This window comes from Berghia stephanieae, chromosome 8 (genome assembly GCF_034508935.2).
Source record: "Berghia stephanieae isolate SIO BIC M18660-M18661 chromosome 8, UCSD_Bste_1.3, whole genome shotgun sequence".
Taxonomy (NCBI): Eukaryota; Metazoa; Mollusca; class Gastropoda; order Nudibranchia; family Aeolidiidae; genus Berghia; species Berghia stephanieae.
In genome coordinates this window covers 38,260,591-38,283,296 of record NC_088367.1, presented here as the reverse complement: position 1 = coordinate 38,283,296, position 22,706 = coordinate 38,260,591, and the positions used below count along the sequence as shown (strand labels likewise).

Here is a 22,706-nt window from a genome sequence, read left to right as displayed (position 1 = left end):
TCATAATCATAATAATATTAAAACGAAGTGATTTTCAGGGGGGATGTTGGGATTGGGGGGGGGGGGGGAAGGTATAACCATTTATAATTGATACAGGATGTGGAGGTGGGTTGGGGTGGGCAACAACGACAAGCAGTATACATTAGCACATAGTGTGTGAAGAATTAATGCGTCATGTTGTCACTTCACTTCATGTGGTTTGACACCAGCCATGTGGTTGATGCTAGGACTTCATAATAATATAGATGTCGCTGGGTTGATGGCATAATGGTTGATGGCCATTCAATATTCAACAATTCTATCGTGTAATGTTATTCACGGGGGTCATTCTTGACATTGTTTTATTGATGGCGTGTCAGACATTGTTGTTGTAGTTGTTTTTGTTATCTTGTTAACATGGCATGGCGTGTGACGTTTTGTGTCAATCGTATTGCATCTTTCTTGTTCTTTCAACATTTCCGTGTCTATCGGGAGTGAGAGAGAACAACAATGGGAGAGTAGGCACTGTTGATTCATAGAAATGGATAATAATTCTGCATTTTTATCATTATTCTACAACAAAGTGGGGGGGGCGGGGGGGGGCTTGGGTTTCTACATAGAGCAATATCCACAAATTATGGTCTAACTCTAAGGCCATTGCAGGGGGTCTCGAGTCAACAGACACGTTGAACTCGTTGGACTAGACATGACGACTGTGAAGCGTTGTTAACCGTGATTACAGATTTTAAAAGAACAACCACCAGAGGTGACATTAGAGTTGTACTCTATTATATATCTTAGTTCGGTGAGAGAATGCGGGTAAAGACTCTCTTTTCTTTGGACTGTGCCGCTCATGAGGGGGTGTGAACCAGGGACCTGGCAGCCCGTTGGCCAGTGTCAAACGGAACGGCCACATAGTCGCCGAAGACGGAAGGAAGGAAAATGTTCGATGTTCCATCCTCGCACGAGAAAGGCATTATGAGGGGGGGGGGGGGGTGAAACTTTTTTACTGCTTTTTCTAGGACGATATCATTCGTTGACTTATACACAGTCGGATACTTCCCAAAAAGTGAGTCACAATACACGGGTACCATCATCAAAAGAAAGGGAATAGTGAGACGAAGTTAGTATTTATTAGTAATGCAATCAATGCGATCAGTAGTAATATCTGATGTAAGCTTAAGACTTACGCACGAATGAAGACAACACACTCCTATATGTATTTCTTATGGTGGTCGTTGGTAATATATAGAGACGCGATTCTTGAAGAAGTACCAGACTATGAGTTAAAGGATCGTTCAGACTTTTTAAACAGCAAAGGCCGGTCCAAATTCATTCGTTACACCAACGTGCTCTTATCGGCCGCGCTGCGCATCTCCGCAACGTGAATAAATGGCCTTATCCTTCAGACCAAGGTCTTCTACAATGCAACCCTCTTATCGCAGTTGATGTTACACAACTCAGCTGACTGTATGCAAGTCTTCTTTTTCTTCTTCTTCTTCTTCTTCTTCTTCTTCTTCTTCTTCTTCTTCTTCTTCTTCTTCTTCTTCTTCTTCTTCTTCTTCTTCTTCTTCTTCTCGGACCGTCATTGGAAAGTGCCCCCCTAATAGCTAAACGGAACTCTTATCTGGTTTACGAGTTCCTATACAGATTATGCTCCAGAACCATATTTTGTCTAGATCGTCCTCCGTTACATTCCGATCGTTTTGGTCCCGAGGGAGAGAGAGAGAGAGAGAGAGAGAGAGAGATGTGCTCTTGAATCTGGAAAAAAAAATTAAAATGACAATAATCGTTTTTTTTCTAAAAGCAAAGCAAACAAAACGGGAAAGCTGGTAAGTATTACTGAAGCTATGTCTGGTGTGTATTGAGGCTTTAATGATAATATTTTAAACAGGGGTGTCAATTTTTAAAAATCTTCACATTCGAGAAATGAATGATGTCCTATTTTCCTCTATTGAATAAAATAGGAGAAATGACCAAGATTCTACTGGACATAGCCGCAACGGTGAGAGACAAAGAGGCCCACGACCTCCGTGGTCAACTGAACGATCTCCTACAGCATTACCTGCCAGAGGACGCTCACATCAAGCTCCGAAATCGCCTGTACATCTCCATGACCGTGGTGGATGGGATGGAGTGTGGACTGGTCACAGAATTCAAATCTAAACAACACCTCATTCAGGTAAAATTATAAATAATGGTGCCATTTGTGAAATCAGAGAAACTTTGGAAAATCACGTTATTTCTTAATATTGTTTTAACCACTTTATATATAATTTGTCCTCGTACCTCGAACTTTATTTACAAAAAAAAAGGGTTTAGCCATAGTCTCATTTGCGTAACAATAGCTTGTAGTAAATATAACTAGACTCTAATACTAATATATCGGAAAATGAAGGTTTGGAGAACACATGATTTACATATCAATTTCAAAATGGGAAGATAAAAAAAAAAAAAACAACAACCCCAACGTAAATACGGAAAGTTTTAAGATCAAGCCCTTCATTTTCCAAATTTTCTACGTGTTTGTTTAAGAAATGCTACTCATGCGATGCTTTTGGTGCCGGGTTCTTGATTCTGGGGATCTTTTGTAAATGTTAAGCTCTCAAAACACTATGGTATGAAACAGCTTCAAACGGTTTCTTCAGTTACTCAAAATGACTCAGTATTTTTATCTTCCCGTGTCATAGGTCATGAAAATGAAAAGTCTTTGCCCCTACCATCTGGTAGTATTTTTTATTTTTCGTCTTTCCCTTTCAAAAAATCATAACTACAACCCAAGTATTTTGTTATGCAACTCATGGCACATATTCTTTCCGTTTTATCTATACTGGGTTTTAGTATTAGTACAGAAGAAGAATAAAGAAATGCAAGTTATAATAATTTAATAAATATAGCGATGAAGTGTGTCAGGCGTGATGTGTGTTAAGTACGTGTTTACCTTGACTGCTTTGTGTAGCCCCGTGAATGATTCATTCAAATCGGCGTCTGGTGTCGTTGAACCGCAGCTTACTATGATTGGGTGTCGGAATGAACATACACTTAAAAGATTAGTTTTTATACCAGTGGGAATCCAATTTCCAGTTTAATATGCCGGGTACAAAGAACGCCTGGAAAAAAAAGGACAACAATGCGCTTTATAAAGCTATTTCAAATAATAATAATAATAAGAATAATAATAATAATAATAATGATAATATTATTATTATTATTATTATTATTATTATAATAATAATAATAATAATAATAATAAAATAATAATAATAATAAGAAGAAAATAATAAAGAAGAAGAAGAAGAAGAAGAAGAAGAAGAAGAAGAAGAAGAAGAAGAATTTGGTCTTACTGGAGTCCTGTTTCCTCTGTTCTTGTTCATGTCGTCCTTCTAAAACCACTCCAAAGATTCATCAGTTCGGGGACTCGTCCGCAGGTAAAGAATGCGATGAAAAGTCTAGGTACGCAATTATGGGCATGTTTTAACATGGTTCTAATGGACATTTTGCGTTGGTTTGAGCGTATTCCAATTACAAAAATGAGCCCATAACAATTTGGGTTATCAGACCTACAAATAAGTAGATGCAGGTCGGATGAAAAGAAAAGGGGGAAAAAGTGAATTAAAATGACCTTGCATAATTTGTCATGAAGAACCCCCCCCCCCCCCCCCCCCCAAATAAAAATAAACAAAACAAATCAAAACAACAACAACAAACAACAGAAGAGCAGGTTTCAGTGTTCTCATTGAAAAGATGTTCGTAGGAGAAAAAAATTGATAATGTCACAACGACATTTTGTTCCTCAACATCCTATTGAATATGACGGTATCCGATGTCACCTTGACATTTGACATTTTCACTGACTTGCCGAATTTTCAAAAATCTCACTACACTATCACTATCACCTATCTGTTGTTTGTTCTATCGGTCAGTGTCAGTGGTGTACGCAGTTGTAGCTTGTTACTGATACAGAGTTGCCAACCCCCGTTTTTTTCCACGGTTATTATCTACACCCCCAACCATTTTCCATTTTCCAGACTGGCTACCTATTCAGATTTATCGAAATAAAGAAAAATCTTTAAAAAAAAAAAAAGAAAAACGAAAGAAAAAAACTAACAAAAAAAACCCCCAAAAAACATAAACAAAACAAAAACAAAACCAGAAAAACACCCGAAATTGACACAAAAAGGATTTTTTTTTTTTTGGATCTTGCGAGAAAAAAAAAGGGAAGTACACTTCTGTTATACTGGTATTATGGGTTGGCAGGTCTGTTGTATTATCTGTTATGTCAGCCAGGCTTGGGTGGACAGGAATATGGCATCGTTTGTTGAATGTTACAGTTACCGTGGGTAGATGGCCCTATTATTATTATTATTATTGTGGAGACCGTTATGATGTCAGCAATTTGTCAAGGAGTGATGATTAAATCGGCAGGCATGTGAGATTCAGTCAAAGAGACGTTATTTATAATACTTTAGAAGATCAAAGATAGGCTAGATTCTCAGGTCATCTGCCCCCAATTTAAATGTTTTAAATGTAGTTAAATTAAAGGGACATTAATCGAGTGGGTTTTTTTTTAATGGCTCAGAGGTACAATGTCTTGTCTTCTCACTAAATCAAGTGATGTTGATGAGCAATGTAAATGACTGGTTGGGTGACAATGATCAGAATACCCAAGTTCCAAGATTTGTGTCCTTGGGTAAGACATTTTACAATTGTGCCCCACTGTTCTCGGATGTGAATGAGTACTATCTGACTATATGCAGTGTAAATGCTTGTACAAAAAGTGCACTTAACAGGAGACTCGTAATGTATGAAATTGAATGTTGGTCAAATGTGGACAATTGGGGAAATAAATGACACATTTAAAGAGCATCCGTCATGTTAATCCATGGGAAGTTGCTTTACAAAATGCTTTTCATTTTTATTTATTAATAAATCCTTTAATTTTAAACAATAACCACAACATGGTTGGGTCTTTAGCAAGATTTTAGCATGACCTTCAGGAAGAAGGGATAGAGTGTATAAGTCAACTTCATTTCCTTTTCCTCTTATTGACTTTCATGCTGCTTTCCACAGATATTCACTTTATTCTTCAACTCGAGGTCCTAAATCTTTATTAATCATATACCTATGATGTTCGCATGGGTGTACGATCCGATAGTGATGTCGTTTCTTCTTCTCTTTACTAGCCTATCCTGCTTCTTTGGTTTGTGATTGTATTTTTGACAGGGGATATTTTTTTTTCTGTAAATCTTCTGCCTGTTTGTTCTTGGTTATTTATAATTTAGCTTATGATATCTTTAGGTTATGATTTTGATTTACATTTGTACTATTTTTGTTAGATTGCTTGTTTTTTTGTTTCAGCGGTCTCTCATATAACCTCAATTGTGTTGGAAGAGACCTAAAGCAACAAACAACAAAAAAAATTATTCTGCTGTTGGTTACTCTCCATTTTTCAGATAAGTTGACATTTATTTTTCATTATTTTTTCCATCTTCCAGTGCCTGATTGCCACCTGCTTCGTTCCTGGCTTTTTGGGCTGGGTTCCTCCTGCCATCTCTGCAGATTCCTTTGTAGAAGTGGGCAACGTTTTCCCCAAATTAGGGGAGAAGGAAAAGAGGAGGAAGAGGGAACAGCGCAGACATGAAGCAGATAATGACCATCGAACTGTAGAGCAAAGGGTAAGTTTTTGGTCTTAGCTGGTTAAAATGAAATGCATATACTGATATACTGATATTGTGTCAGTGAAAAAGAATGATGAAATTGAGTGTAAACCTCCATTTAACCAACAGCACGGCGATGTGGTCTAGTGGTATGACACTTATTTTCGGATCAGAAGATCCTGGGTTCTAACCTCTCTTGGCACATAGTCCTTGGAAAAGGCTCTTTACTTACATTCTCTAATCGTACTCAGGTGTAAAATAAGTACCTGGCCGTTAACAGTGATGTCTCTGTTCAAAACAATTGTAATATCGCCTAACAGGCGTCATGTCCCTCCGTAATGTTAAATGTTGCTGTTGACCAGGGACCCCTTGTAAAGCGCTTTGAGCACATTTAGTGGATAGTACGCTATATAAAAGCTCAGTTATAAAAAAAAAATTTAAAGGATGACTTCATTGTTATTTACAATCGAGAACTTTCCATGGCCACATCATTAGTCTGTGTTTAAGAAATTGAAGTTTACAATTCATTTCATCATTTTTATTATTTGCTTAAATCTTTTATGCTTATTGCATGTTACCAAACAAATGAATTTATAATAGAGTTTGAAACAAGACTGCAAAGGTTTTTGAAGGGGAACCCACTTGAATAATGAAACTTGAAAACTTGATCATTTATAAAGTACAATCCCTATCCACTAAACGTACTCAAAATGTTCTTATTATACAATGTCATTGACAATTTGCATGGTTGGAGTAATTCTTCGGAAACATGAATGAGCTCTGCGAGAGCTGGCGTTTGTAGTTAAAAACAAGTAGCCATTGAATTGTTTTGTCTTTTTCAAAGTATTGTGTACTCTGCTAGATGGATAGAGGGACCAGAACCTGTTCCCTTACTCTTGTTTAAAATTAAAATTAAAATTGAATTCTCTGTTGATTCCTAATAAAGAACAATGTGAAATTCAATGTAAAAACACTGTTTTGTTTATTCATCTTAACAACGCCATTACCACATGATTTCATTCATCTGTAGTGTTTCATTCATCCTGTTATTTTGATAAAGGGGAAACCCGAAACGTTCATTTGATCTGTTTTTGCAATTAAATTGAAGCTTACATTCAATTTCACATTGTTATTTATTTCTTCAACTTCGAGCAGGCGGGTGGTTGGATGGGAGCATCACCCTTGAATCATATACCTATGATGTTCGCATGGGTGTACGATCCGATAGTGATGTCGTTTCTTCTTCTCTTTACTAGCCTATCCTGCTTCTTTGGTTTGTGATTGTATTTTTGACAGGGGATATTTTTTTTTCTGTAAATCTTCTGCCTGTTTGTTCTTGGTTATTTATAATTTAGCTTATGATATCTTTAGGTTATGATTTTGATTTACATTTGTACTATTTTTGTTAGATTGCTTGTTTTTTTGTTTCAGCGGTCTCTCATATAACCTCAATTGTGTTGGAAGAGACCTAAAGCAACAAACAAACAAACAAAAAAAACTTCGAGCAGAACATTTACATTACCCAGTATTCTCCATGTTTATTCCTAATGTATTATAAACATGAGCAATATAAAAGGTTTAATTGCTGTATAGAGAATATGGTGTTGATGGAAATTTGATTCATTCCAAATTCAAGTTCAAAAACTGCTGTAAATTATTTTTTAGCAGATGACGTAAAGATACGTTTATCATACACTCTAAAAAAGGGAGCTTTGACATGTTTATAGTGGTTAAGACAAGTAGGGCGAAGCAACTTGACAACTTAATTTCATTTCAGGAGGAGGAGGAGGAGAAGATAAACTTGAGACCGTCTGAATCCCTATTGGACGTTATATGTGATGTGAACAGTGCTAGTGGAAGGTTGTCTGAGAATAATAGGGTAATATTTCATTCAAAGGTGTTAATGTTAGTGCGAGAGAAAGTTTTGCGTTAATGTTAGTGCTAGAGAAAGTTTTGTGTTAGTGTTAGTGCTAGAGAAAGTTGTTAGTGTTTGTTGTTGATGATTGAGAAAGCTGCCTGCTAGGGTTAGAGAAAGATTGAGGGATTAATATTAATGCTAGAGAAAGATGTTGAAATTATTGTTAGTGGTAGAGAATTGTGTTTGAATTAATATTAGAGTGAGAGAAAGATAAAGATGTTTGGATTAATTTTAGTGTTAGTGAAAGGTGTTAGGGTAGCGTGAGAGAGAGATGTTGGGATTAATGTTAATGTTAGAGAAATATTTTTGGGTTAATCTTAGTGTTAGAAAAAGTTGCTATTGACGAGGTTGATGAGAATAATCTGTTGGTGTTAGTGTTATGGAAAAGTATTAGTATTAACAGTGACTTTCGTTTAAAAAAAAAACAACTCAAAAACAAAAATAACAAATTATAAATAGGTCGATGTTCTGTAAACACCTCAACACACACAACTTTACATATCTGCTTCTCTCCATTACAGTCATCTATCCATCTGTATGGACTATTTTCTCTGGTTATTGAAGATCCCGATTGATTTATATACCTTAAGGGTAGTTTTTAAGACAATTTCAAGTATTTTTTGTGTTTGTGGATATTATTCACCATAATGAAAAACATTCAAAAGGGAAAGAAAGTAAAGTTTGGCACATAAATGTGAAAGATCTTTGCTTTTTTGACATTCAAAAAGACGTATCTGACCCATAGAGACGTAATGATATTCAAGATAATTGTAAAATGTTTCTCGTATTTGAATTTTTGTGGACCTGGAAGTGATCATGAACTAGTCACGCACCATCATTTCTTTCATTCTAAATGCTCACTCAATTCTATGAATGGCGATTAAAATTATTAGACTACAATATATACTGGACATTATTAGATTATAATGCAAAAGCATGACTTTGCTTGAAAAACAAAGAGCAATTATGTTCTCTCTGATGTTATGTAGAATTAGAAATAAAACCTGATATTGTCACACTGACATTTTCTCTCAACATTTTATATATCCAATGTTAAAAAAAACTTTACATTTGACATTTTCACAGACTGACACTTGACCAAATTTTTAAAATTCTCATTGTTGTATCACCAAATTCTTTTTGTTTGTTCTGTCGGTCAGTGTAGTAATAATATATGAAGTATATGAAGATATTTGCCAAGTTCAGTTATTGCGGAATAAAATCCTTCTTGTAGTCAAAATGAGATCAAGAATGCTATGTTTATTTGATAATGACAACATTTTTTGGAGTTATTCATGACTTTCCTCATTAAAAAAGGTTATCAAACCAAATCCAATCCTAATTCCACTCTTTTCCTTTCTCAGTCCTACATTCAGATGCTCCTAGACCTGTGTCTGAAGGGGATCACCCAAACCAGCAGAGTTGTCCAGAAGATCCCAGGCATGCCCAGGAGTGTTTCCTCCAGATTGGAAGGCTTTGACGATTTCGTTATTGATGTCTTGAGGGAGTTACTCAGTGGCGAATTCAAGGTGAATTTCTTGAGAATTTTTTTTTTTTAAATTAGAAATTTTGCCTCTCATTTGATAACACTTGAATTGAAACATAAAGGTATGCCAGATTAAGACTAAGATGATGAAACAAGGGAGAATGACGGAGGAGGAATGGTAGGATTTGAAAAAAAAATGAAATTTATCAATTAATTAATTTTATTTAGGTAGATCTGAAAAGAAAGGATTTTATTCTCAAAGGAAGACAAATTTGCATTAGGATTTTAGGATGCTTTAGGATACAAGAAAAATATTTTAACCCATTTAATCTTATTAAAGCACACTCATGTGTCCTTGATTCTGTAATTCTTCTTTTTGGGCATTTTATTTTGTATTAAACAAATCAATAATACTGTATAACTTTGGATTTATGGACACAAATTTGTTCCAGATTTAATAGATATATATTTTTTTCTCTTCAACAGTATATGTCATTTGATGGTGGATTCTCGGACAACATTCCATCTTTCGACTCAAATACAATCACTGTGTGTCCATTTGCTGGAGAGTCTGACATTTGCCCCCGTGATTTGACAGCCCTGGATATTTCTCTGGATTTAGGCAACACTAGCATGCAGGTGAATTACAGAACATTTTTGGGGATATGGTGTCTAGCATTTTGTTTTTTAACTCACTCAACCCTGACACCGACTATATCCGTAGTTTATCAGAGTCACTCTTATCCCATGCCTATTCATTGCATTTTTCTGAGACAAATTATAGGCGTAGTTTCAAAGCTAATGTTTTTAGTTTTTACATGTTAATGGTAGTGAATAAAACTATCTATGCACATGCTCATTTTTGATACATTTTTTCCAAATTTGAAAAGTAGCAAAAATTTCTAGGTTTGAGTGAGTTAAAAGCATTTTAAAAGAATAAGAATTTGAAATGATAAAGCCAGGAATAAAATTCTCATTACTCATTCCCACTGGGAAAGTTATCTTTAGGATATTTTCAAAGGGAAGACTAGAATGACCCAAGTAGTTGCAAAGTGAGCTAGGGAGTATTGGCTTGCTCAAGGTCATACAATGCGACAGGGAATTGAATTGTGTGCCTTTTGGGTATGAAACTAAGGCTGTGCTGCTGTGAAACTCGCCCTTTTATTTATAGTCTGTATGATTTTAGTTATAATTCAACTTCAAAGTATATTGTACAAAATTATCAGATTGTTTATTCATATGAACATGAGATATTTAATATGAATTTATGAGGATGAATTTATGAAGAAATTTTAAGCTGTCTTGTAATCCTCAAAGTACTTAAATTTTCTTTAATCTGATCATTTTGGTTTTTAATTCAAATTTTAGCATCTGCTTAGCTGATAATGGGGTTACTATATATTACAGACATGTCTTATGTGAAAAAATGAAGTATTGTGAAGTGCATAAATGTATTGTGGAGCAAATTGAATTCGATAAGATATATGAATATGTATAATGTATATATTATACAGACCTGCCTAGTACTACGAAAAATTCGTAGAAATACAAATTTTTGGCTTCAGCTGCAGAGCTGCACAACTCACTCTCTCTGACTCAATAAATCTTGTTGAGAAGGAAAGTCTAGCTTCTTAGAACCTGTATTCAGGACTTTGGAGCATTTTTGGACCATGTGGAGGGAAAATTGTTTCTTTCTACAGCTATTCAAAGTGACTTATTCGTTTTTCCCCATGGAAACTACGAATTCTTTAAATTTCAAGTAGGCAGCCCTGTATTATATTTATTTTAAAGATGAATTTATTTAAATAATGTGTTGCTTTATTTCCAGGCTAGTGAAGATAACATCTTCAGACTGAGTCATGCCCTAAACCCGATGGAGCCCTCCAAGCTGTTGAAGCTGTGCCAGGAGGGCTATAATGACTGTTTGCGATATTTAAGTGAGAAAGGTAAGAACTTTACTTTCACTTCAGGGATATGCGACAAGAAGCCATTAGGTTTAAGCCTCTCTAATGCTGACCCTGATAAATTATAAAAATGATAATGATAAAAATAGTAATAAAATTAATAATGATAATAATAATAATAATAATAATAATAATAAGAAGAAGAAGAAGAAGAAGAAGAAGAAGAAGAAGAAAAAAGAAAATAGTGATAATAATAAATAATAATAATAATAATAATAATGATGATGATGATGATGATGACATAGCAGCCGTCTGTCCAGATAATATTGAAACTGTCCTGGTTTTGCAATCTAAAGAAATTTAAAGAAAAAATATTGATTGTTTAATTATATGGAAATGGCCCATACATGTCCCAGGATTATGCCTTTTTTCGTCTAGCAAATTGAAACATGGCACGCAAAAAGCTTTCAATCAAGATTATATCCTATAATAAAACTGATAATAATAATAATAATAATAATAATAATAATAATAATAATAATAATAATAATAATAATAATAATAATAATAATGGGTCATGCGGTGTTGTGTGTTGTGATGTCCTGTTTTAGCTCTTTGAAAAGTTGGCTGCTATGTGATGATAATAATAATGATAATAATAATAATAATAATAATAATAATAATAATAATAATAAATAATAATAATAATAATAATAACGATAATAATAATAATAATAATAATAATAATAACGATAATAATAATAATAATAATAATAATGAAAATGATGATGATGATGACGACAACGACGATGATGATAATGATAATAATAATAAGAATGATAATGATATTACTAATAATAAAAATAATAATGATAATAATGATGATGATGATGATAATAATAATATTGATAATGATAATTATAATGAATGATGACATTAATAATAATTTTTATAAAATGCTCATCCCTTTTATTCCATATTCAGACCTGTTATGCTGTAAGCAACACCTGATGACCAGGGCCACCCTCCACTCGTCACCATGTAACATTGGCCACGCTCATTGTAAGTGTTCCGTATGTCTGGCGTCAGATGCCAAGATTCGGGTCTCCCTTAGTTGTGTCCCTTGTCAAAAGAACAAAAAGAAGGCCTTGATGTCCGAGCTACCAGAAGATGTACAAAAAGGTGAGGGATTTTTGGAGTTGTTTTTGTTTTTTAATTTGTGTAAGCAAGCAGAAAGACTGGTAAGGCCAGTGAGGAGGGTCTTCTGTCGCCATATATGGTGTCCCTTTCTGTGTGGCTTTCTGCCCTTGTCCCAGGATTAGACAAACAGGTTTTGCCCAGATCCTAGCTCGAGTCATCTTCTGTGATGATGGCAGTCACATTATATATATAATTTTGGGTTTTCGTTTAAGAAGTGTTTTTCTCTAAGAGTGACTTTGGTAGGGATCTTGTTCCTCAGGATGGACACAAACAGGGTGTAATTGCTGCCAGAATCCCTCTTTGAACTATTCTCTCATGCCTCACTTGTTGATCACCTGGCCTTGAGTGTTGCAGACATGGAACTCTTTTGAATTCGTATAACTGTTCTTTGTGTTCGATATTTGCCATGCTTATTTGCAGGTTTGTTAGCCCAAAATTGTTATGGATCTTATTGTTGTAATGGAAATACACTTAAACTAACCCAAAATATTTTCCATTACAACAATGTTAAAAGAGCCCATAATTGCGTCCGGTTATCAGACCTGCAAATATGTTTGTTCATGCTAGTATTTACCATTTTCCTCCCTCGGCTCAGAAATAACCTACAATTCAGGTTATTTCAGAGCCGAGGGAGGAAAATGGTAGATACTAGCATGATATGGGCTCTTTTAATATAGTTGTTGAGAGTATTTCCATTACAACATCCAAAGAGATCAATAATTGTATTACGTTGGAATGAACTTGAGACTTAAAATTTAATTTTAACCTTAATAATATGAGCTGAATAGAAATAAATGTTTTTATTAAGAAGAGGGACTTATTGTTTCTTAACCTTTCAAAATCTTTAATTTCCTAGTTCAGATCATTTTGAGTTTATGCTCAATATTCCTCATCTAATTCATCCCAACATAAAATTGCACTAGATGGATGTGCTGGGTCACATTTATACATGTGCTTATTGTTGACAGGGGGTCCCGATAGCTCAGTTGGTAGAGCACTCACTTCGTACTCAAAGTGACTGAGATCGATTCTGGAGAGAATTTTTTCGACTCCTCTGTCCACCCAGTAGTGATTGGTTAGCCAGGTCTGAAAATTCTGGTGGAAAGTACTTTTCGTATAGAATAGAATAGTGTCCTATCAAAAGGATAGTAAGCAGTTATCCATTTCACGCTATATAATGGTGATAATCTCAAGCTTTATGCGCTTAATGGTTATGAAGGACTACTTTGTTCAGAGAATTGAATGATGTTAATATTTTTTTTTTCTTTTTCCTTTCTACAGAATTCCAAACAGCTATCGTCGTTTATCAAAAGAAGAAATTGTCTGGCGAAAACAAGTCCATCTGGGCCAGTCTTGGTGCCTTTTTATGGAATGTTGTGGAGATCATTTATGCAGGGACCATAACAGCAGCAGAGTTGGCCATTCGGTATGTTGTCTTTAGGCGTTAGAATACTCAGGTGATTAAAATTTCCTCTGCCCTTTCCATTTCATATCCAGTGGTGCCAGTCTTACATAAAAATTGCGTATTCTTACGCATTTTTATTCATAGTACACATTTTGATCAGGAGTGTATGTATTATTAAAATTGTTATTATTTAAGAATTTTTGACAATCATACATACCGTCTTTTAGTGTAATTAAACACTTTTATCTGTTTGTTGCCATGGACATTCATATAAGGAGTTCAAAGAATTATCTGGGTGGGTCATATCAGATTTATAACTGATTCTGGAAGTGGATACTATTTATGTTGTCTATAATTTTCTATAAAGAGTAAGTTTGTTTGTTAATTTAAATTATCAATAATAATATTGCTAGTATGGTCTAATTGCTCATCATCAAATTTAGTGCTAATTATAGTTTTTGAAGGATTGTACTCATTTTTTTCAAAATCTTAGTCATTTTTGCTCTCTATTGTACAATGTATTTCTAAGGTTCTTTTCATTTATTTAAACTACAGAATATATTTTTATTCGGGAGGACAGTTTCACCCTAATCTTGTAAAAAAAAAAAAAGATACACCAAAGACTTTTTTGTTTATTTGTTGTTTTTTGTTTGTTTGCTAAGCTGCAGACCTGGTGAGACATTGTATTGTCTGTCATACAGACACCTTATACAATCACTTTACAGTCACTGCATGTATTGACTCAACATCATGTGACCTCATCCAGTCTTATTGAGGCTTTAATTGATCACCTGGTCTTTTTTTCAGTGTATGATCGCCATCCAATTTGGCGAGGTCGGGAGTGAATGAGATGCTGAAAAGTGAATTTAAAGTTAAAAAGATGTGAAATTTAACATTTGACATTTTTATCTGTAGGAAACTTTAAGTTTTCTCCTAAATAAAAGAAATTTAACCCAAGCCTCTTAACGTTGTTTTTGAATTCAATTTTCAGTATCTAAATCATCCAAACATGTCAAGGTTTTGAGGTGATGGATCACATATATTTCAAAATATCTTTCGAAGTTACAAATGTTCAAACGAAACATCCCCGATTCTGATATTGCTTAGTAATGACATTACTTTGATTCATTTTGACATTTTTTCCCAGGTTCCAAATTTGGTTCATGAGATTCATTGACAACATCCTGCCCATCATTCGATACAAAGTTTTAAATTCCAAAGAGAGGAAAAGGCTTGTATGGCGCACATTGTCATCCTTGAATTACGTCTTGAGTGAAGCGTAAGTTTCTACAGAAAATCTAAATCATTGTTTGCACATTAAAAAAAATAATTATGAATTAGTTTCCCACGAAAGTCTAAATCATTGTCTTCCATCAAGAAACTACTGAACAATTTTCCACAGAATGTCTAAATCATTGATAACAACAAGATATGAAGTGAGTAGAAAAGTGCCAGAAGACAATAGAGAATAAAAATTTTTTTCGCGGCGGTGGTGGGGTTTGAACCTGCGACCTTATTGGTACGACAACTCCGTCTGGCAGGTGAGAGCGTGGCTCTACCGTGTGAGCTATCCACGAACACAAAAATATTCGTTTCAAACCCAAAGTCATTTCTAGATCCCTCTCTCACCCACTTCTTGAGATCGCCGATTCGTTCGCCACCATCGCGAAGTAATTTTGACCAGCAGTTAAGCTTAATAGCCAATATTCTCATCACAAACATATAACATAGAAACGATTGAGACATTGAGTATGCTCCGGTGTATGGGGTGAATTTTTAATTCAGAAAAGTGAGTGGAGCAGGCACTTATGTTGGTAACAACAAGATATGAAGTGAGTAGAAAAGTGCCAGAAGACAATAGAGAATAAAAATTTTTTTTTTCGCGGCGGTGGTGGGGTTTGAACCTGCGACCTTATTGGTACGACAACTCCGCCTGGCAGGTGAGAGCGTGGCTCTACCATGTGAGCTATCCACGAACACAAAAATATTCGTTTCAAACCCAAAGTCATTTCTAGATCCCTCTCTCACCCACTTCTTGAGATCGCCGATTCGTTCGCCACCATCGCGAAGTAATTTTGACCAGCAGTTAAGCTTAATAGCCAATATTCTCATCACAAACATATAACATAATAAAAATTTTTTTAAGCTTAACTGCTGGTCAAAATTACTTCGCGATGGTGGCGAACGAATCGGCGATCTCAAGAAGTGGGTGAGAGAGGGATCTAGAAATGACTTTGGGTTTGAAACGAATATTTTTGTGTTCGTGGATAGCTCACACGGTAGAGCCACGCTCTCACCTGCCAGGCGGAGTTGTCGTACCAATAAGGTCGCAGGTTCAAACCCCACCACCGCCGCGAAAAAATTTTTTATTCTCTATTGTCTTCTGGCACTTTTCTACTCACTTCATATCTTGTTGTTACCAACATAAGTGCCTGCTCCACTCACTTTTCTGAATTAAAAATTCACCCCATACACCGGAGCATACTCAATGTCTCAATCGTTTCTATGTTATATGTTTGTGATGAGAATATTGGCTATTAAGCTTAACTGCTGGTCAAAATTACTTCGCGATGGTGGCGAACGAATCGGCGATCTCAAGAAGTGGGTGAGAGAGGGATCTAGAAATGACTTTGGGTTTGAAACGAATATTTTTGTGTTCGTGGATAGCTCACACGGTAGAGCCACGCTCTCACCTGCCAGGCGGAGTTGTCGTACCAATAAGGTCGCAGGTTCAAACCCCACCACCGCCGCGAAAAAAATTTTTATTCTCTATTGTCTTCTGGCACTTTTCTACTCACTTCATATCTTGTTGTTACCAACATAAGTGCCTGCTCCACTCACTTTTCTGAATTAAAAATTCACCCCATACACCGGAGCATACTCAATGTCTCAATCGTTTCTATGTTATATGTTTGTGATGAGAATATTGGCTATTAAGCTTAACTGCTGGTCAAAATTACTTCGCGATGGTGGCGAACGAATCGGCGATCTCAAGAAGTGGGTGAGAGAGGGATCTAGAAATGACTTTGGGTTTGAAACGAATATTTTTGTGTTCGTGGATAGCTCACACGGTAGAGCCACGCTCTCACCTGCCAGGCGGAGTTGTCGTACCAATAAGGTCGCAGGTTCAAACCCCACCACCGCCGCGAAAATTTTTTTTATTCTCTATTGTCTTCTGGCACTTTTCTACTCACTTCATATCTTGTTGTTACCAACATAAGTGCCTGCTCCACTCACTTTTCTGAATTAAAAATTCACCCCATACACCGGAGCATACTCAATGTCTCAATCGTTTCTATGTTATATGTTTGTGATGAGAATATTGGCTATTAAGCTTAACTGCTGGTCAAAATTACTTCGCGATGGTGGCGAACGAATCGGCGATCTCAAGAAGTGGGTGAGAGAGGGATCTAGAAATGACTTTGGGTTTGAAACGAATATTTTTGTGTTCGTGGATAGCTCACACGGTAGAGCCACGCTCTCACCTGCCAGGCGGAGTTGTCGTACCAATAAGGTCGCAGGTTCAAACCCCACCACCGCCGCGAAAAAATTTTTTATTCTCTATTGTCTTCTGGCACTTTTCTACTCACTTCATATCTTGTTGTTACCAACATAAGTGCCTGCTCCACTCACTTTTCTGAATTAATAAATCATTGATAGCATTATTAAGAAAGTTCTGAATAATTTTCAACAGAAAATCGAAGATATTGTCGTCTATCAAGAAACTTCTGAATAAGTTTCCACAGAATGTCTAAATAATTATCTTCCATCAAGAAAATTCTGATTGAATTTCTACTGAAAATCGGCTGTTAAGAAGTGTTTATACTTATCTTGTTTAAATCTGTTGTGTCCATCGAATAGGTAGTGGAATAACTTTGAGAGAGATAACGAATATTTGTGATCTGCCTTTCTAAGCAGCAAGAGCCACACGATTATGGATAGTGAGCTACAAAAGCGTTCATTATTTTTGTAGAATAGAAGTCTGCCAGGTGCTTCAAAAATCTTATATTATATTGATCACTGAGTAAAAATACAAAGTAATCATTTAGACAATATTGCCCAAATAATTCTAAGACATTGTTCTAGCAATTTGGGTAAGGCGAGATTTCAACCAATGGAGGAGCAACTTTAGGCAGTTCAATTTTCAGTTTTATCTTGAAGACCCACAAAAAATAAGGTGCAAATTAAAGAAAATAAAATAATAATTAAAAAATTCCCTTTATTCATCCCTAAGGGGAAATTTTTCTTTTGGATCTATTCCAAGGGAAGACTGAAATAACCCAGGCATCAGCCGCAGTGCAGCGCTGCAAAGTGACCTATGGCTTGCTCAAGGCAACACAGCGTGAAGGTAGTCGAACTCCGTACCTTTCGGGTACGAAGCAAAGACCATATCGCTGAGCATGTTAAGTACTTTCTACCAGATTGAAAGCTAATTAACCTACCCATTCATTATTGGTTTGACCAAATGAGGCAAGTTGTCAATTATCCTTTGTGGATTGAAAACTTCAATCCTTTCCTCTGTCAATGACGATTATTTTCCTTTCCCTAACCAGCGTTCCTAAGCAAATGTTTGCAGTGGCTCTCATGTGCTCCAAGAGTGAAGCATCTTGACTTGAAAGTGAGTAGGAATTCTGTTTAGGTACTGTCATATTTTTCATCCCTCCCCTTTCGATTCATTTGCTTATTAATTTTATTTTTTTTAAAAGAGAAAGGTAATTAGAATCATTCAGAGAAAAAAATGGAGAGAGTTGTGTGTTGTACAATTGTGCAAAATCTATTCCTCTAATGTCATTTAAAATATCATTATTTTTCCTGCCCTTTTTTGCCTCCAACCTTTATGCTTTTTATACTGAGAAACATAAATCATTGGAACAGAATAAAAAGAAAATAAACTGGAAAGTATAATGAGATTTAATTTAGTTTATATTTAATTTGGTATAAAAAGAAAATTCTTAACAAGAGCTCAAAAACGAATGTGTGCATAGACTTACATATTCTACTATAACGTATATAATCAAAAGTGAATGTACATTCGTGTAACAAAGCTAAATTCAGAAGTTGTGACATTTTGATCTGCATCATTTAACAGTAAAAACTTCATCATATATCTTTTCTGCCATCCCAAAGTAGAGTGGAGTATGTTGATAAAATCACGATTTTCTTTTTTTTTTTTTTTTTTTTTTTCAATCCTACCCATTCTACCCATGTTTTGTGGTAATGCAGAGTTTCCAACTCTTGGGTTTTCCCACTGTATTTTCTTGACATGATTTTGAAATCTCTGCTTTCCTTGATTTTTGATGATTTGAAACAAGTGAATAATACCTTATCTTTCATTTTTATGTCCAAATTGATGGTCCCTATTAAAAAAAAAGTAGTCCTTCAGAGCCATTCCATTCCGCCCATAGAACCGGAGTCAAACGGACAATAGCAATTGCTTGCTACCCTTTGGACAGGAATAGGATGCTAGTCTATTGTAAAGTACTTTCCACCAGATCTAAGAGACCCAGCTACCCAATCACTCATGGGTGGACAGGGGGGTCAGATTTTTAAAAATCTCGACTGCACCCGGGATTGATCTCAGTCCCTTTGCATGTGAAGGGAGTGCCCTACTAACTGAGCCATTGGGACCCCTGGTCCCTATTCAATTTAGGAGTGCCCTACTAACTGAGCCATTGGGACCCCTGGTCCCTATTCAATTTGGGAGTGCCCTACTAACTGAGCCATTGGGACCCCTGGTCCCTATTCAATTTAGGAGTGCCCTACTAACTGAGCCATCAGGACCCCTGGTCCCTATTCAATTTGGGAGTGCCCTACTAACTGAGCCATCAGGACCCCTGGTCCCTATTCAATTTAGGAGTGCCCTACTAACTGAGCCATCAGGACCCCTGGTCCCTATTCAATTTAGGAGTGCCCTACTAACTGAGCCATCAGGACCCCTGGTCCCTATTCAATTTGGGAGTGCCCTACTAACTGAGCCATCAGGACCCCTGGTCCCTATTCAATTTAGGAGTGCCCTACTAACTGAGCCATTGGGACCCCTGGTCCCTATTCAATTTAGGAGTGCCCTACTAACTGAGCCATCAGGACCCCTGGTCCCTATTCAATTTGGGAGTGCCCTACTAGCTGAGCCATTGGGACCCCTGGTCCCTATTCAATTTGGGAGTGCCCTACTAGCTGAGCCATTGGGACCCCTGGTCCCTATTCAATTTGGGAGTGCCCTACTAGCTGAGCCATTGGGACCCCTGGTCCCTATTCAATTTGGGAGTGCCCTACTAGCTGAGCCATTGGGACCCCTGGTCCCTATTCAATTTGGGAGTGCCCTACTAGCTGAGCCATTGGGACCCCTGGTCCCTATTCAATTTGGGAGTGCCCTACTAACTGAGCCATCAGGACCCCTGGTCCCTATTCAATTTGGGAGTGCCCTACTAACTGAGCCATCAGGACCCCTGGTCCCTATTCAATTTGGGAGTGCCCTACTAACTGAGCCATCAGGACCCCTGGTCCCTATTCAATTTGGGAGTGCCCTACTAACTGAGCCATCAGGACCCCTGGTCCCTATTCAATTTGGGAGTGCCCTACTAACTGAGCCATCAGGACCCCTGGTCCCTATTCATTTTGGGAGTGCCCTACTAACTGAGCCATTGGGACCCCTGGTCCCTATTCAATTTGGGAGTGCCCTACTAGCTGAGCCATTGGGACCCCTGGTCCCTATTCAATTTGGGATTTTTTATCCAACTTGTATTGATCAATTTTTCCTTTCTCTTTCTCAGGATAGACCTTCCTTTGAAATATCCCTGCAGTGTCTTACAACAACTACACTTGTGATGGTTTGATGAGAAATCATCTCCTATGTCATGCCACTAACTTTGTCACAAGCGCATAAGTTGTTATTTATTGTGGACAGAGTTGTAAAGATTCTTTCATCGTTGATTGAAACAAGTGAATTCTTGGACTGTTAGACTGTCAATCAACTACTCACTTAAAATTCAAAATGCTGCCTTATGATTCTAGATTATTTTTGATGAATAAAAATAGAGAAGTGATGGAGGGGGAAATGTAGGACGAGCTGTCATGGTTTGAGTTATAAAATATGATAGAAAAAGAATGTATAAATTACCCATCAACACACACAAGGATCAAGTTTCGTTACATTGGCAGTAACGCAGTAAAATGGTTATTTAAAAAAGCAATTGATGTGTACATTCCTTGTTGATTTCGAGGTCTGTAATATTTTGTTCTTGTTGGTATGATCTATATTTTTAATTGACGAAAAGGTCTCTTTAGATAATTAGTAGTTGGAGTAATTATATTTCACTCAGAACTCACATCCTGGTCTATATAGAAAAAATGGAATATGAAACAAAAAATTTGGGCCATCCTAATGATTGGAAACGAGGTTTATATGTTTTAATTTTTTGTTGTTGTTGTTTTCCTTCCTTGTTTTTCAAAGCACTATACCATCATTATATAAAGATTTGAAAAGGATCATTGCTTTTAAATGCTATACAATTTTAAAATGTTTCAGCTCTACTCTCATTTTAAGAAAATAGTTTCTCACATATTAATTGGCTTTGAATAAATACTTATATTTTTTTCATATTTTTTAGCTCTTTTGTTTTATGATTGGACCTTTACAATTTTTATTTTAATGTCTTCTTCACTTATTTTTGGAACAGTTCAATCTGTGAGTTTTTGGTTGTTTTTATTTTAATTTTAGAAAAAAAAACTGGCTGTAATTATTTAAAAAGAATTCCTTTTAGTTTGTTTATCAAAAGGATTGTTGAAATACATGAGTATGAGACATATTTTTGTGTGTGGTGTTGTTGGATTATTTATTGATTTGGTATGATTTTTATTTTATTTTATTTTTCTTCGTGTTTGTAATGTTGTAATGTAAAATTATTTAAAGTGACTCTTATCATGAAAAGTGCTCACAACTTTCGAAGTGCCCAACAACCAGTTGGATACTCTTTATCAGTGGGACATATAGTTTTGTTTACAATATTGATTAACAACAAAGAGGTTGACATGTTTTTCTTTTTACATATATCCAATCGTTATAAAGCAACCAATGTATGCCTGGTGGGAAGAAACTGTGATAATAAATCACCCCCTCTCCCATTCTTCTCTTTGTTATCTTATTGATATGGCATACTCGTACATACATTGTCTTTCAAAATCTCTACACTGATTTCATTGTAGGGATGTTTTTATGTGTAATATAAACCATAACATTATGTTATCCGATACATTGGTGTGTATATATATATATATATATATATATACACCATATATATATAATCGATTGAAATACGAGTAATGTACATATTTTCTTCTCAATACTAACTTATTATTTTTAATTGTCATACCTTCACAGTCACACCCCAATCCTCCACCCTCCCCACCCCCCTGTAACAATCCGTGATTTAAAAAGTCATGGCAGAAGAAATCTCCCTAGTGATATATGACAGGCGTGCTTCTTCAGCTTGAGCTATTCCGCCTTTAAGATTTAAAAAGTGGATGTAGTGGTTGCTGGTAGGATCTTCTATCTCTCTATGCTTGTGGCTTTCATTTATTGTCAATGAATTTGTACAAGGAGGGATCTCTGTTGTCTCCCTTATTGCGGATTACAGGCCAGTAGTGTCTTTGCAAAACTTAAGGTAGTAGCCTTAAACTAAATCATCTTGTGCACAGGCATTGTTATACTTTGTGTACTCTTTTTCTTTGTCCTAATTTACTTCAGCACCCGTGACCAAAGATCTGCTAACTGCATTTCTCCTCTTAGTTTGATCTGACTTAATAAACCTGTTAAACTATTCTAACCAACTTAAGCGTTACTGGTACATATCTACAATATTGAGAATCATTTGCAAATGCTTAGATTAACTTCTCACTAGTCGATATCAGGACAGAATCACATTCATCATCATCCCATTTAATTATCTGGCATGGCAGTATTTTGCACTGCAAAATATCACTGATTTTTCATTGCGGCCGCAAAATCTGCAATTTTTTTTTGCAAATTTTCAAGATTTTGCAAAGAAAATAACAAAAAACAATGCACAATAATAATAATAAAAGGCCAAAAAAAAAAGACGATTTTTTTTTCTTTAAATTTGATAGCTCGTGTAGATCATTTATCAAGGGTAGTTTATTT

The 22,706-nt window shown here is 35.9% G+C and overlaps 1 protein-coding gene across 7 annotated transcripts in view; it reads left to right on the top strand.

Moving 5' to 3' along the window:
- The window catches only part of LOC144978624 (uncharacterized), a 35,181-nt gene extending 14,035 nt beyond the window's left edge, over nt 1-21,146 (top strand). For 5 of the 7 annotated variants that reach the window (XM_078924917.1, XM_078924921.1, XM_078924922.1 and 2 more), the window contains exons 2-12: nt 1,947-2,161; nt 5,475-5,654; nt 7,414-7,515; nt 8,919-9,083; nt 9,527-9,679; nt 10,869-10,986; nt 11,929-12,126; nt 13,426-13,570; nt 14,697-14,828; nt 18,103-18,167; nt 20,320-21,146. In XM_078924917.1, coding sequence (XP_078781043.1) covers nt 1,947-2,161; nt 5,475-5,654; nt 7,414-7,515; nt 8,919-9,083; nt 9,527-9,679; nt 10,869-10,986; nt 11,929-12,126; nt 13,426-13,570; nt 14,697-14,828; nt 18,103-18,160 — 1,466 coding nt within the window. In that variant the 3' untranslated portion in view covers nt 18,161-18,167; nt 20,320-21,146. Of the gene's footprint in view, nt 1-1,946; nt 2,162-5,474; nt 5,655-7,413; nt 7,516-8,918; nt 9,084-9,526; nt 9,680-10,868; nt 10,987-11,928; nt 12,127-13,425; nt 13,571-14,696; nt 14,829-18,102; nt 18,189-20,319 lie in introns of all 7 variants that reach the window. The other 2 variants (XM_078924918.1, XM_078924919.1) reach the window with 2 other exon arrangements.
- Nucleotides 21,147-22,706: the final 1,560 nt, after the last annotated feature.